The sequence below is a fragment of the Oryctolagus cuniculus genome, chromosome 2 (genome assembly GCF_051225735.1).
Source record: "Oryctolagus cuniculus isolate XC-2025 breed Fujian yellow rabbit chromosome 2, ASM5122573v1, whole genome shotgun sequence".
NCBI classification, from domain to species: Eukaryota; Metazoa; Chordata; class Mammalia; order Lagomorpha; family Leporidae; genus Oryctolagus; species Oryctolagus cuniculus.
Genome location: NC_142868.1, coordinates 179976803 through 179993057, shown reverse-complemented (window position 1 = coordinate 179993057; position 16255 = coordinate 179976803). Strand labels below are relative to the sequence as shown.

Here is a 16255-nt window from a genome sequence, read left to right as displayed (position 1 = left end):
TGGGATATGTACTTTAGAATACTATACCGCAGTAAGAAACAACGAAATCCAGTCATTTGCAACAAAATGGAGGAATCTGGAACACATCATGCTGAGTGAAATAAGCCAGTCCCAAAGGGACAAATACCATATGTTCTCCCTGATCGGTGACAACTGACTGAACACCAAAATGGAAACCTGTTGAAATGAAATGGACACTATGGGAAACGGTGACTTGATCAGCATAGCCCTGACTGTTAATGAACAACTTAATACATTATCCCTCTTAGTAGTTTTTTTGTCTGTTCTACTTAATATGACTGGTTTAATTCTGTAATTAATACACAGTTATTCTTAAGTGTTGAAAATTAACTGAAATGTGATCCCTGTTAAACATAAGAGTGGGAATAAGAGAGGGAAGAGATGTATAATTTGGGACATGCTCAAGCTGACTTGCCCCAAATGGTAGAGTTAGAAACATACCAGGGGATTCCAATTCAATCCCATCAAGGTGGCATGTACCAATGCCATCTCACTAGTCCAAGTGATCAATTTCAGTTCACAATTGATCATAATGAAAGGACTAAGAGTCAAAGGGAGCACATAAACAAGTCTAGTACCTGCTAACACTAACCGATAGAATAAATAAAGGGGAGAGTGATCCAACATGGGAAGTGAGATACTCAGCAGACTCATAGAATGGCAGATGTCCTAAATAGCACTCTGGCCTCAGAATCAGCCCTAAAGGCATTCGGATCTGGCTGAAAAGCCCATGAGAGTATTTCAGGCATGGAAAGCCAAGACACTCTGGCAAAAGATCTCTGTGAGTGAGATCCCAGTGGAAAGAACAGGTCTTCAAAGAAGGAGGTACCTTTCTCTGAAGGGAGGAGAGAACCTCCACTTTGACTATGACCTTGTCTAAACAAGATAAGAATCGGAGAACTCAGAGGGCTTCCATAGCCTTGAAAACTCATGACTGGAGCATAGGGAGATTACTGATGCCATAGACAGGAGTGTCAATTGGTAAAGTCAACAACAGGAGTCACTGTGCACTTACTCCTCATGTAGGATCTCTGTCCTTAAAGTGCTGTGCATTGAGATTTAATGCTATAACGAGTACTCAAACAATATATTTCACTTTGTGTTTCTATGGGGGTGCAAACTGTTGAAATCTTTACTTAATGTATACTAAACTGATCTTCTGTAAAAAAAAAAAAAGAAATTATCAACTCCCAACTTGACTCTCACTGGGATTAAACATGACAATAGGTCTGATCTGATTTCATCATCATTTAAAAAAAATCATCTATTATTTTTCACTTTATGTTTCTGTGTGGGAGCAAACTGTTGAAATCCTTACTTAATGTATACTAAGCTGATCTTCTGTATATTAAGATAATCGAAAATGAATCTTGATGTGAATGGAAGGGGAGAGGGAGTGGGAAAGGGGAGGGTTGTGGGTGGGAGGGACGGTATGGGGGGGAAGCCATTGTAATCCATAAGTCGTACTTTGGAAATTTATATTCATTAAATAAAAGTTAAAAAAAAAAGGCATTTTAGCTTTAATGTGAGATAAATGAATGATTGTTTTAGGCTAAGTCTTATTGTCTGGTGTCTGTAAGCACTAAAGGCTTATATTTTGCTTTGTAAGCCAATGTTTTAACCATTTATCCATAAAGATCACTTTATATTAGGGCTTTAAAAGTTTGTTTTTTCAAAAAGTCTTTTTTTCTTTCTTTTTTTAAAGCTGCACATCATTGACACCTGGTCCCAACTGTGACCGGTTTAAACTGCACATACCTTATGCTGGAGAGACATTAAAATGTAAGTAAACTATGACTATTTTACTCAAATTATAGATTACCATGTTAATTACTGGGCTTTAAGCTTTAGGTTTTATGTCGAACTGTTAGGTGTTATCTCCTAAGATATTGATCACTAGCGGTTACCACTTTTCTTATCTGTCCTTTGCTGCTAGTTTTATTAAAAGTAAGGCAGTTGGCAGGGAATACGTTGCAGTGAAATAGAAATGCATAGAAATGCTTGATTTTTAGGCTTGCATGATAATTCTTGTATTTATTTTCTCCATAGGCAGCTCTTGTGCAGTATACTCTCTGAAAAAAAAAAAAAATCTAGTGCTTTGAAATACCTGACTGTTTTTAGAAAGTTTTTAGGTAGGGATAAGTGCTGTCCCCACTGTTGCTGTCTCCCTCTGGAACCACTACTGCTAGGGACCATTGCCACTGAGGTCTTCCCAGTTGCCTGCCTCAGAGACTCATGCCATGTGTTAATGCAGGCCAGTTTGTTGTCTCTTGAATACCAAGGGTGAGACGTGCAAATGGCCTACGTGGGACAGATCGATAACATAAATGAGGGAAGCAGGCTAGATAAAGCAAATGAGGACACCCTGCCTTTACTGATTTATTGAGAGAGTGAAGTCTGACTTTTATATAAATTATGTTGCTTTTTGATATTGACTGTGTTTTCAAAATTAAGTACATGGTGCAGGCCAGCATTATGCAAGCTTCACCCAGGGCTGGCTGGAGCACCTGGGACTGTGGTTCTGTCACCTCATGGGGATAGTATGCATGCTGTCCCCCTGGGTTAGCCACCATCTCCAGCATCTATGTGGGCTGCATCTGCCCTTCACAGTAGCTTTGGCTGGGTGGTGTCTGTGATCTCACTGGGAATTTTCTCTCATGAATCTGTTCTTGTGGTAAACAGGGTGTCAAAGTCTCTGTGTCTTCAAAAAAGGGGAACAAAGCACATGGATTTGAAAGAGGGCGCTTTTTGGACAATAGACCACGTTACTATTGCATGACAGGAGGGACTACATCCTCAGTATTTTATAGAATCATTTTATATTCTTTTTTTTTAAAAAGATTTATTTGAAAGACAGAGTTTCAGAGAGAGGTAGAGACAGAAAGAGAGGTCTTCCATCTACTCGTTCACTCCTCAGATGGCCACAACGGCCGGAGCTGCGCTGGTCTGAAGCCAGGAGCCAAGAGATTCTTCTGGGTCTCCCACGTGGGTGCAGGGGCCCAAGGACTTGGGTCATCTTCTACTGATTTCCCAGGCCACAGCAGAGAGCTGGATTGGAAGAGGAGCAGCCGGGAATAAAACCAGTGCCCAAATGGGATACCAGTGCTTCAGGCCAGGGTTTTAACCCACTGCGCCACAGCGCTGGCTTCTATATTCATTTTTTAAATGCAGGATTAAATGACAAATTTAGGACTTGATGATTTACTAATCTCGCATTATTAGACCATTCTTCGGAAACCATTAAAATGCAAAAAATATCACCTTTCTGAGGTAGTAAGACATATTAGTTAACTACTTTTTTCTTAAAAAAATTAAACTGAAGAGAAATGGTCAAGGTAAATCATACACACTGTTGAAATGGAAATAGTATTGAAATTTTTTAGCTGAAAGCAGGAGTCTTTGTTTCATTTCTTCTCTGTCCCAGGTCAGTTTTTGGAAGAAGCCACTTACAATTTTTAAAAACCATTTCATTTATTTCTTTTGAGGATGATCTGTATCTTTGAATAATATGCTTTTACCCCTATTTCTTGACTTGCCAGTTTTAGATGTTATCTTTGACTTCCTACTCTGATATTGAAGCATCAGCCAATTTTCACTATACCCGTTATCTCTCTTCTTCCTCTTTAATATAATTAGATCACTGTTATTGGTTCCTGTGTTGGTTACTCCGTAGTTTAAATTTTTTTTTACCTTTTCAAAGGATTCTTTCTGTAGTGCTTTATACAGTTAAATGAATAACCCCTAACAATTGTGAGTAAGTACCTGGCACACAGCACTGTTATTACTTAAGGATAATCTCTAAGTAATAATGATAAGCACTTAGTACACGTTTATTTAGTTTCCCATTAGCCAAAGATAGTGTTTTTTTGCTCTTCACTTTCTTTTTTTTCTTTTTTCTTTTTTTAAGACTTATTTTATTTATTTGAAAGACAGAGTTACAGAGAGAGGTAGATACAAAGAAAGAGTTTTTCCATCTGCTGGTTCACTAACCAGATGGCTGCAACGGCTGGAGCTGCGCCGATCCAGAGCCAGGAGCCAGGAGCTTCTTCCGGGTCTCCCACGCAGGTGCAGGGACCCAAGGACTTGAGCCATCTTCTACTGCTTTCCAAGGCCATAGCAGAGAGCTGGATTGGAAGAGGAGCAGCGGGGACCAGAACCGGTGCCCATATAGGATGCCAGCGCTTCAGGCCAGGGCATTAACCCTCTGCGCCACAGTGCCGGCCGCAGCTCTTCACTTTCTAATATGGAGATACTAACCCATGCCCTTCCCAACTTTTATCTTCTGTTGTTTTTCTTTTGCATTTCTAAGATTAATCACTATTCTAAATCTATCATTGTCTTTTGTGCTTTGTCTATAAATTGTTATAAGACTAGTGTGTAATCTTGCTCCTGTGTAATTATCACGGTGATCTTTGTCTTTATTACTGTCTTAGATTTGAACTTATTTTCTAGAATCTATATATTAAAGAGCCTGTATGTTATAATTTCTTGGTAAATAGGTTGCCTAGTTTCTGAAGCACAGTCTCAGATAACTTGCTTAGATTCCATTGCTCAGACAGGCATTTGGTATAATTTTTTTTGAAGATTTATCCATTCATTTGAAAGTCAGAGCCACACAGAGAGAGGAGAGGCAGAGAGAGAGGTCTTCCATCGGATGGCCCACTCCCCAGTTGGCCACAATGGCCAGAGCTGCGCCGATCTGAAGTCAAGAGCTCCCTCTAGGTCTTCCCATGTGGGTGCAGGGGCCCAAGGACCTGGGCCATCTTCCACTGCTATCCCAAGGAGTTGGATCCGAAATGGAGCAGCCTTCAGGATTGGACTGATGCCCATTTGGGATGCCACTGTTGCAGGGAGGAACTTTATCTGGTACACCACAGTGTTGGCCTACTCCTTTTCTTTATTTAAACTCATTCTTTTATCTTACTTAGAAAAAAATCTTTCAAGGGTAAAGACTTATTTGTGTTCTGATTCCATCAATTTATTATTATTATTTAAAAAGATTTACTTTATTTATTTGAAAGAGTTATGGAGAGAGGTAGAGACAGAGAGAGAGAGAGAGATCTTCCATCTGATGGTTCATTCCCTAAGTGGCTGCAACTACTGGAGCTTAGCTGATCCGAAGCCAGGAGCCAGGAGCATCTTCTGGGTCTCCCACGTGGTTACAGGGACCCAGGGACTTGGACCATTCCTTCCCTGCTTTGCCAGCTCATTAACAGAGCTGGATTGGAAGTGAAGCAGCTGGGACTTGAACTGGCGCCCTGATGGGACTCTGGCTCTGTAGGCCAGGACTTTAACCCACTGTGCCACAGTGCCGGCCTCTACTACATCAATTTTTATAGCCTTAAATCTGTATGTCCGGTCGGCGCCACGGCTCAATAGGCTAATCCTCTGCCTGTGGCGCCACTACCCCAGGTTCTAGTCCCAGTCAGGGCACTGGATTCTGTCCTGGTTGCCCCTCTTCCAGTCCAGCTCTCTGCTGTGGCCAGGGAGTGCAGTGGAGGATGGCCCAAGTTCTTGGGCCCTGCACCCTCCTGGGAGACCAGGAGAAGCACCTGGCTCCTGGCTTTGGATCAAAACGGTGCCCCGGCCGCAGCGGCCATTGGAGGGTGAACCAACGGCAAAAGGAAGACCTTTCTCTCTGTCTCTCTTTCTCTCACTGTCCTCTCTGCCTGTCCAAAAAAAACATCTGTATGTCCAAAATCAATAAAGTCTGAGTGGTTAGTGATCACAAAATTTGTGATTGAATTCCGGGGTTAATTACCACAAGATCTGTAATTAAATTCAAACTTCCATAGCCAATAAAATATTTATCTTTAAATATAAACAAACACGTTTCTCAAAAACAAACATTTTAATATGTAGTGTTCTAAAATATACATAACTGCAAGTATATATAGTTTTATAGTTCATAGAAGGTAACTATCACAGCAAACAGAAAATCTTGTTGCCTTGTTAAAGAATAGACCTAGAATGAAATCATATGAGAAGAATGAATAAATGTAAACATAAATTATATTCCATGGTAAATAGTGAATAAATGTTTTATTTCTTATTTTTCTTCGAAGCAGAAGGTAATGGCTAAATCAGTGCTTTTGTGGTTTTAAAACTTAGTAAATGAGGCTGGCGCCGCGGCTCACTAGGCTAATCCTCCGCCTTGTGGCGCCGGCACTCCGGGTTCTAGTCCCAGTCGGGGCGCTGAATTCTGTCCCGGTTGCCCCTCTTCCAGGCCAGCTCTCTGCTGTGGCCCGGGAGTGCAATGGAGGATGGCCCAAGTGCTTGGGTCCTGCACCCCATGGGAGACCAGGAGAAGCACCTGGCTCCTGGCCTCGGATCAGCGCGGTGCGCCGGCCGCAGCGCGCCAGCCGCGGCGGCCATTGGAGGGTGAACCAAGGGCAAAGGAAGACCTTTCTCTCTGTCTCTCTCTCTCTCTCTCACTGTCCACTCTGTCTGTCAAAAAAAAAAAAAAATCACTAAAAAAAAAAACCTTAGTGAATGACTTCTTTATTTAAAATTTGTCATTCAATCACATTAAAAACTTCTGGTGTATTTTTTAAAAAAGATTTATTTATTTGAAAGTCAGAATTACACAGAGAGAGGAGAGGCAGAGAGAGAGACAGAGAGAGAGAGAGATTGAGAGAGAGAGAGAGGGAGGTCTTCCATCTGCTGGTTCACTCCTCAATTGGCTGCAACGGCTGGAGCTGTGCCGATCCGGAGCCAGGAGCCAGGAGCTTCTTCCGGGTCCCCATGTGGGTGCAGGGGCCCAAGAGCTTGGGCCATCCTCCACTGCTTTCCCAGGCCATAGCAGAGAGCTGGATCGGAAGTGGAGTCGGGAATTGAACCGGCATCCATATGGGTCGCTGGCACTTCAGGCCAGGGCATTAACCCGCTGTGCCACAGCGCCAGCCCCTTATGTATGTTTTAAACTATAAATTTTAACCAGGGCTGAATTCAAAGTATTCAAAATATTTGGAATTTGTAGTAATTTTGTTTCATAACTTTAAGCTCAGTGAAGTTAGAGATGAAGGCTGTTTTGTCTATTAAATTATATCTTCATTCCATTGCACGGGAAGAGATAGTCAACTAGATATTTGTTGAAAGAATGGAATGAATGTATATGTACATGAATTAATGAATCAGTGTTGAGATTTTTGGTGGTTGAGGTATAGTGTTATAAAGAATGTGACATTCTGTTATTTGCATCAGCCTTTTGCCAATAGAATTCACCGTTTAGAAGCTATTTATTGTACAAGGAATTTGTAATTGGAACATTGCTCTCAACAGTTCAGAAAACAGGAAGGACATACAGTACTTTCCCGATTTGGAGTCTGAATCAATTTTATCTTTATATATTTTGCTCTGCCCACTGAAAGAAGATGAATGAGAATAGCTTGTAACTAAAATTTATATTTCAGAATGTTTTATGTATTTGAAAATAGTTACTTCTAAAAATCTGTTTCATCTGTGAATAAAGTAAACTTTGTGCAGCTAGTGACAATGAGAATAAAATGCAAGAGAGAGGGCATATTTCTGTCCATGGTTTCTAGAATTTATTCCTAAAGAACTACTCACATTCAATGTTAAATAATTGAAATAGAAATTACCAGAAGATTATAGTACATAGGAATGATATTACTGTTTCCTCAGCTCTTTTAAAGGGAAGGGACAACTGTTCTATGAAACAGTTCCCAATGTGTGTCAGATTCTGCTGAGAAATGTCAAAGGATATCTTAAAATAAAGAGAAGTCTTTGGGCCTCACAACTGTAGAAGACATGTCTCATCCGTACTCCAACAGGATTGGAAATGTGACTGATTGAATGAAGTACATGTCTGCGTCTGATATGGTGCCACTGACGGGGTGCAACTTCACAAGCTATAGCAGAATTCACAGAGGGAGAGCCATGAGCTTCATATAAATGCATGTTTGCAAAATTAGCCACCCTTGTCATACTTTATAGAATTGAATTCTAAAATAAATTGTTATGTTTGTTTTTTTGCATGTACTCTTCAAGTGGGGCAAGGAGTGAGATTGTTTTCCTCATATTTTATTTTCGGTCTGTAGCTTAGTGCTTGACATTTAGAGATGCTTAATCAGTATTTGTGGAATGAATGAACCGTGTTCATTCTTTGGATCTGGCAATGATGTGGTTTGATGAGGAAGTGACACAACTTAATTCTGCCAGTTCTTTGAATAACATTATTTATGCAATTATGAAACAAGATTATTGAAATATTGTAAGTTATATTGAGCAAGTCTGTGGCCAGTAAATCAGTTTGCTAACATTGATTTCAAATTTGAAATTATCTTGTGTTTAAAATTTCTGTATTTTATCCCAATAATTTATTTTAATCGGGGACTGTTTGGTTTTGGAAACCCATTGGAATTAACATAAATTAAAGAGTTTGTTTACCTGTTTTGTAAGGAATGAAATGAATTTCTTGCTGCCCAAGGGCAAGAAGTAGCCAGACTTTACAAGACTGGAACCAGAGACACTGTAGTAGCCGTCAGCTTTTGTCCCTGTTGGTCTTTCTCCTGTAGCGTATTCTTCACTTCATTCTTTGTGTATCTCCAGACTTCTCTATTTCTATTCATATAGAGTGAAAATGATTGCCTGAGCCCCCTACCTGGTGATTGAATTTAGGGTCACCAGAGAGGAAGTTACTAAGCATAAATTTTGGGAGAGTCTGATTGGTGGCTTGGGCTGAGTGTCCATTTGTGGTCCAGTCATATGGCCAGGAGTTCTAGGTTGTGTATGATCAGCCTGGGTACTGGAGGCCAGTGTTAACATATGGCAAGCATGGGCTGAGCAGGCACCCAAGAGGGATGTGTCTTATCCTCTTTTAGGAATGCTTTCTAAAGGGTTTCCAAATGAAACAATAGACATTTTCCCTTTGTCTTTAACAATAGAGCAATACTGTTGTTTATCATTTGAGAGGAATGATGAATATTTCAAAGCCATTTGTGACATAGTATATAAGTCATGCCAAAAAAATTATCTCTAAATGTTTTGAAGTTGAAATACTTTCCCTTTAGAGGAAGATGTGAGAAAAATAGATTCTGATTTAGAAAATAGATCTCTCCCATGTCCTCAGAGGAGCAGAGTCAAATTACTGTTCATTTCTGAGGATTTATTATCACATTACTAAATTTTCATATATGTATATACCTTACAAATAATAACTACAAAAATGTAACCCGTCTCAAAACTGCTGTCAAATAGAATGTACTATATAATTAAACAGTGGACAAGCATATGCAAAGAGTTTGACACACAGGATGCAAATAATGTTGCTTTACTGAATCTACTCAAAATTCAGCTTCATTTTGATTCATACCTCCTTGAGTGGTTTGACTGCTGCTTTTGTGTGTGTGCTTATGCATTTGTGTTCTAATACAGTACTTCTTGTGTCTCAGATCTATTAGATATTAATTTGTTCTAGTCTGACAGCACAATAAGCTTAGCATGCTCTTCCTTCACCCCACCCATTGTCCTCTAAAAACTTGCTCATGCAGCACAGTGTAGAAACTCACAGTGGCTGGCGCTGCGGCTCACTTGGCTAATCCTCCGCCTGTGGCGCCGCCACCCTGGGTTCTAGTCCCGGTTGGGGCGCCGGATTCTGTCCTGGTTGCTCCTCTTCCAGTCCAGCTCTCTGCTGTGGCCCGGGAGTGCAGTGGAGGATGGCCCAAGTGCTTGGGCTCTGCACCCTCCTGGGACACCAGGAGGAAGCACCTGGCTCCTGGCTTCGGATCGGTGCAGCACACTGGCCGTAGTGGCCATTTAGGGGGTGAACCAATGGAAGGAAGACCTTTCTCTCTGTCTCTCTCTCTCTCACCAGTTAGCCTGTCAAAAAAAAAAATTTAAAAAAAAAAAAAAAAAGGAACTCACAGGGACTTGGTACTGGTAGTTGTCAAACAGAAATTGATGGTACCTTAAGTACCCAGTAGTGTTGTGAGGAAGTTGGTTGCTTCAACTGAGATACTAAGCTTCACTGAGTTATTCTCACCCATAAGAATTCTGTACTTTGTTTGCTTTATTATACCTTAGATTGAAAAAAAAATTGTTTAATAATTTGGACCTGGGAACAGGTAAGGAAGCCCAAAACTCCCAGCTGAGTTCTCAGGGGCAGACCGTGCAGGCCAGGAGAAGCTAGTAAGGGCTCCGTGGGGTGGAGAGTGGCAGGGGTGTCCTCAGAAGCCAGTGAGTTTCCTCCCTCTGAGTGTGAGGGTATCGTGGTACCATGTTAGATGAAGTGTTTTGAGAGTTCCAGTCTCACATCTTTGGGCATCAAGGTCAAAATTCACTGCTGTGGGGCAGTTGATGTAGGCAGTGGGTTAGGCCCCTTCTTAGAATGCCAGCATCCTGTATCGGAATGCCTGGCTCGAGTCCTGGTTACTCTGCTTCCAGTACACTTTCCTCCTGAGGTGCATCCTGAGTGGCAGCAGGTGATGGCTCAAGTACTAGGGCCCTTGGCATCCACATAAGATATGGGGCAGAAGTTCTGGGCTCCTGGCTTCAACCTAGCCCAGTCCTGGCTTTTGCAGACATTTGGGGAGTTAACCAGTGGGTGGAGGGTCTCTCTCTCTCTCTCTCTCTCTCTCTCTGTGTGTGTGTGTGTGTGCGCGCGCGCGACTCTACCTAGTGAATGACAGTTTGTCCTTTGCAATTGTTGCAGTTATAAACCAGTGTGGCCTGAGGATTTCATCCCCACCCTGCCATGTCTAACACCTGGCCTGACGTGGGGTTCACTTCTCCCTCTCTTGGCATCTGTGTTTGTGTTCTGCCATCAGATTCAGTTGTGTTGGAGTCATGTGCTGGAGAGGAAAAACTTTTCCTCTGTCTTCTTAGTTTTCTTCTTGGGGGCTTGCAAATTGAAAATTTGGAGATTCCTGGTTCTAGCTAGATTGGCTGACCTCATTAGTCTGGCTTCTGGTGGAGGCTTGACGGTGTGGTAGAGTAGAGGTGTGGAGGAGCAATCACTAGGTGAGCCAGAAGGCAGAGAGGGTAACCTTACATTTTGAACTTTGACCACCAGATACAAAAGTTGGCTGCTGTGGGTGTGGCTGTTGGCATTTTTATTGGGATGACAATATTGTTTTATGGAAAGTTTCTTGTACTGTTTAAAGTAAATAATTGGTTTGGAAAACGTTCGATGAATAATCTTTCTGCTTTGACATGTTCAGTATTTTCATGGACTGGAATCCCTTAGGCTGGTGTTCAAGGCCAGTTGCTCTCTGACATTCTCACTTCCCAGTTTGCTCCAGCTGGAACCCAGCTAACAGCAGTCCAGTCAAAAGTTGACCCAGCTGATTTGCTCATTGTACTTCCCAAACGCCCTGCTTTTCCTGGTTCTGCTTTTGTTCTTAGTGTTTTTGCATGAGTGAGACAAGCAGCAGAAATAATAGAATAGCCTGATGAGTGACATATATTCAGTTTTTCATTTGCATTCACTAATCTGCCACCCGAATGGATGTGCTCTCTATGCAGGAGGCTTAGGCCAGCTCTTCTAGTCTCCAGTATCACTTTCAAGGAGAGTGGGAGTTCACCATTTCTGCTATGACTTGCAGTAGCTGAGCTGAGTAAAAAGCAGGATGCTGGGTCCAGGGACTTAGTGTTTTGCATCACGCTGAGAGGCATTATAGTCTTCCTTGGTAGCACAGTCCATTTTACTTTATTTTTATCTTCTAAAAAGATTCATTAACTTAAAGATTATTATTATCTAGCATTCAAGGTATTTTTGGAGGCTAATTAGGGAGGCAGGTCACCTTTGATTTAGTGAATGTTCTGAAAAATGCTCATTGGAAGGCAAGTAAGAAGTGCTAATTTTGTGGATTACACATTATCTCTCCTTTGGATTTTCAGGATTCCTTTGTCTTGGTGTTTCAGAATATTGCATTTTCTTGGAATTCATGGACTATTAGAAGTATCTTAGGAAGAGCCATTAATATTATTAATGTAAATTCATAAAGTCAGTTTAGCTAATATCTGGCTTTGATGCTGATATAGTTTGAAAAACAACTGAGACATAATTGTTAAACTAACAGTGTTTATTTCAGAGATAGGCTTATTTATATACATTATTTCATATGATATTTATAAGGTATTAATTTATATTCCATTCTTTCTTTACAATGATTTATTTTTATTTATTTGAGAGGCAGAGAGGAAAAGAGAGAGAAAAACAGAGCACGCATCCACTGGTAAATTCCCTATGTGCCCACAACAGCCAGGTTTGGGCCAAGCCAAAGCTGGGAGCCAGGGACTTAATCCTGGTCTCCCTCTTGGATGATAGAGATGTGTTATCACTTGCTGACTCTTAGGATACAATTAGTAGGAAGCTAATGAAACCACAACTTGAATCCAGGCATCATGATACGGAATGCAGGCCTAGGTGGTGTCTCAACTGCTAGGCCAAATATTTGCCCCTCTTTTTTATAGCAATTTTATTGAGATATAGTATGTAAATGTTCCATATGTACTAAAACAATGAGTGTTCAGTTCTTTGTTGGAGTGGTCTATAAATAACAATAATGTTAAGTTGGTTGATGCAGTTGATCAATGTATTGTCTCGTATGCTGTTGTTGGTTTTCTATCTAGTTATTATAGCAGTTATTGAGAGAAGAATTTGTAACTTGCAGACCATAATTGTGAATTTGTCTATGGGTATTTGTTCTTTGTGTTCTATCAGTTTTTGCTTCAAATATTTTGAAGGTCTATTATTGAATACATAACCATTTAGGAATGTTACTGTCCTCTTAAACTGATACTCTTAGCCCTTGTAAATATGGCTTGCTCAGGATTAACTTCAGTGGTTGTTAATATAACGTTTCTGTTCTTTTAATTTTAACCAATTTTTAAAAAGATTTATTTTCTCTGAAAGATAAAGAGAGAGAGAGAGAGAGAGAGAAAGAGAGAGAGAGGTCCTCCATCCTCTGATTCACTCTCCAAATGGCTGCAATAGCTGGGGCTGGGCCAGCCTGAAGCCGGGAGCCAGGAGCTTCTTCTGGGTCTCCCACAGGGTTGCAGGGGCCCAAGCATTTGGGATCTTCTGCTGCTTTCCCAGGCACATTAGTAGGGAGATAATTTTACCCAGTTTGTATCTTTATACTTAAAATAGGTTTCTTGTAAGCAGAATATAATTGATTTTAAAATCTGTCATTCTTTGCCTTGTGACTGGATTGTTTAGACCAATTACAGTTAAAGTGATTCTTGTTGGGTTGATCAGTGAATCAGTAAGTATAGCATCTTTTGAGGGTGTATAGTTAGTATCAACAAATGCCTATATTTCTGTTACTTTGTATTTCAGAGTGATTCCTTGCTTTGCAAGGTCAAAAAAGAGAACACTCATATTTTTATAAGAGTAGTTAAAGCAGAGAATTTTAATTTCTAATTTGATCTCAGAATGAACATGTTCAGGAAACTAGGTCCTTAATGGATGTCTTTGGAGGGCTACACTGTGCTTCTGCTTGTTTTGAACTAGTCCTTTTTCTTTATTATTCTAGTTCTTTTTTTAAAAAAGATTTTTAAAATTTATTTATTTGAGAGGTAGAATTACAGACAGTGAGAGGGAAAGACAGAGACAAAAGTCTTCCTTCCATTGGTTCACTCCCCAGATGGCCACAACGGCTGGAGATGCACCGATCTAAAGCCAGGAGCCAGATGCTTCTTCCTGGTCTCCCATATGGGTACAGGGCCCAAGGACCTGGGCCATCTTCCACTGCCTTTCCGGGCCACAGCAGAGAGCTGGACTGGAAGAGGAGCAGCCGGGACTTGAACTGCCATCCATATGGGATACTGGCACGCAGGTGGAGGATTAACCTACTGCACCATGGTGCCGGCCCCTATTATTCTAGTTCTTAAGGACATTGAACTATCCATGTCTCTAGGATATTTTAGCCAGAAGTAGGCACAAGACATTTTGGGACATTTTCTGGCCACCCCAAATGGTTCAGGCACTCTAGATCAGTTCAGGTTGCATGGCAGGCTTTACGTTATTTATTCCCAATATCCCTTTATTTTCACTGAGTCATTAGTCTGCCTTAAGGGAAATAATTCATATTTCACATTTAGAAAAAAATTTAAATTTATTTGAAAGGCCAAGATAGGGGGAAAAAGAGATTGAAATATTTCATCTGCATGTTCACTCCCTAATGCCTACAATAGCTGGAGTTGGACCAAGCTGAAGCCAGGGAAACAGAGCTTGATCCATATCTCCCAGGTCAGAGACAGGGACCCAGGTACTTGAGCCATCAGCTGCTACCTCCCAGCATATGCATTTGCTGGAAATTGGAATTGGAAGTGGAGCTGGGACTTTTACCTGGGCATCCAGGATAGGATGTGGACACTGCAAATGCAGGTTTATTCTGCTGACAAATGCCTTTTTCCCAGATTTCATATTTTATTTTCCCAACGGATATGAACCATGCCTTAATTTCTAGTATTTGATATCACTCATTAATATATATAGATGTTTAATAAATATCATTCTATATTTGTGTACATGCAGATACTTATTCATATGTCAGATATAGTGAAATTAAGAAATGAGACTTCTGTTTTTATAAACAGCCTAATTCTTCGTAGAACAGTTCTTATTATACTATCATGTGGGGCCAGCATCGTGGCACAGTGGATAAAGCTGCAGCCTGCAGCAAAGTTTGAATCCTGGCTCCTCTACTTCCTGCTAATGTGCCAAGGAAGGCAATGGAGGATGGCTTGAGTATTTGGACCCCTGCCACCTATGTCATAGATTGGATGAAGCTCTTGGCTCCAGTCTTCAGCGTGACCTAGCCCAGCTGTGTGGCCATTTGATAAGTGTACTAGGGCATGAAAGATCTCTTTCTCTCTCTCTCTTTCTGTAAGTCTGCCTTTCAAATCAATCAATCAATAAATCTTTAATAAATTATACTGTCCTATGCTGCTTTAAAACCTTTAATTGAAATCCACCTTCACCTTTCCAAGTCAGACAATATAATCATATTTTGTTTGTTCTGCCACTTCTATATCAGCTCATGAAAAAGAAATACATTTGTGGCTTTTTTCCTCATATTTCTCTTTCAGTGCCACTCTCATTTAATAGTAGTAATTACCCCACCAAACATTTTCTTGTTTTTCTTATGCCTTTGGCTAGAGGACTAGCTTGTAGAAGGAAGGGAAGAAAATGGTAGGCTCCTGCCTTTAGTTAGGGAGAACTTTAGTTAGGGAGAGCCATTAAAAAACAAACAAACAAAAACCCACCAAAAATATGGCTAGCTAGGAAGATGGATGCTATAGGAATTAGGAAGGTCCAAGGAGTTTTATAGATACAGGATTTCAGATGAAGACCAGATATATCTGATTTGTGAGGAGAATAAAGTAATGGGGATTGAGAAAGAGATGGATGGGAACAGAGCTAGCTAGAGGAGAAAGAAAGGGATTTTTAAAAAACATTGTTTTGGGGGCCGGCGCGGTGATGCAGTTGGTTAATTCTCCGCCTGCAGCGCCAGCATCCCATATGGGTGCTGGTTCTAGTCCTGGCTGCTCCTCTTCCAGTCCAGCTCTCTAGTGTGTCCTGGGATAGCAGTAGAAGATCGCCCAACTCCTTGGGCCCCTGCACCCAAGTGGGAGACTGGGAAGAAGCACCTGGATCCTGGCTTCGGATCGGCGCAGCTCTGGCCGTTCCAGCCATCTGGGGAGTGAACCAGCAGATGGAAGACCTTTCTGTCTGTCTCTGCCTCTCACTGTCTGTAGCTCTACCTCTCAAATAAATAAAATAATTTTTTTTAAAAAAACCTTGTTTTGTAGTCTGAATAAAACTTGTGTTTTTCCTCTCCTTGTCTTTAGAGGTTAGACTCTAGACTCTTCATATTATTGTCTTGCTGAATGGTAAACCCTGCCTGAAATTGGTGCAAAAACTTAGGTACACAAGTCCATGTTTGTGTGGTTGTACTTAATGTATAGAAAAGTTACAGCTCATTTCTAGTTAGTTTTTCCTTTGTGCTTATGCCTAAACCTCTCCATCTGGAGAAATGCCAGTTTGCCACTAAATTTAAATAAATAAGAACATTTCTCATCAATAGGGGCGGCAAATTTAGCCCCTCTTTAGAGCACTGAGCAATTTATGACCATATGTTAAATACCATAAAACAGCTTTAAAGATTTGGTCCCTGGCCATTGCCAGATTGCACCGTAGGAGTGCAGCAGCATTGCGAGGGACTGGGAATGTTTCCTCCGGCCCTTGGAGGCCTCAGCAACTCAC

General features: G+C 41.0%; 1 protein-coding gene across 9 annotated transcripts in view; it reads left to right on the top strand.

The window, feature by feature from the left end:
- The window catches only part of BABAM2 (BRISC and BRCA1 A complex member 2), a 488359-nt gene that overhangs the window by 54029 nt on the left and 418075 nt on the right, over nucleotides 1–16255 (top strand). For all 9 annotated transcript variants that reach the window (XR_016229520.1, XM_017340849.4, XM_002709945.6 and 6 more), the window contains one exon: nucleotides 1727–1803. Coding sequence is in view for 7 of the 9 variants with exons in the window: in XM_017340849.4 (XP_017196338.1) it covers nucleotides 1727–1803 (77 nt within the window). In the remaining 2 variants the exon portion in view is untranslated. The remainder of the gene's footprint in view (nucleotides 1–1726; nucleotides 1804–16255) is intronic.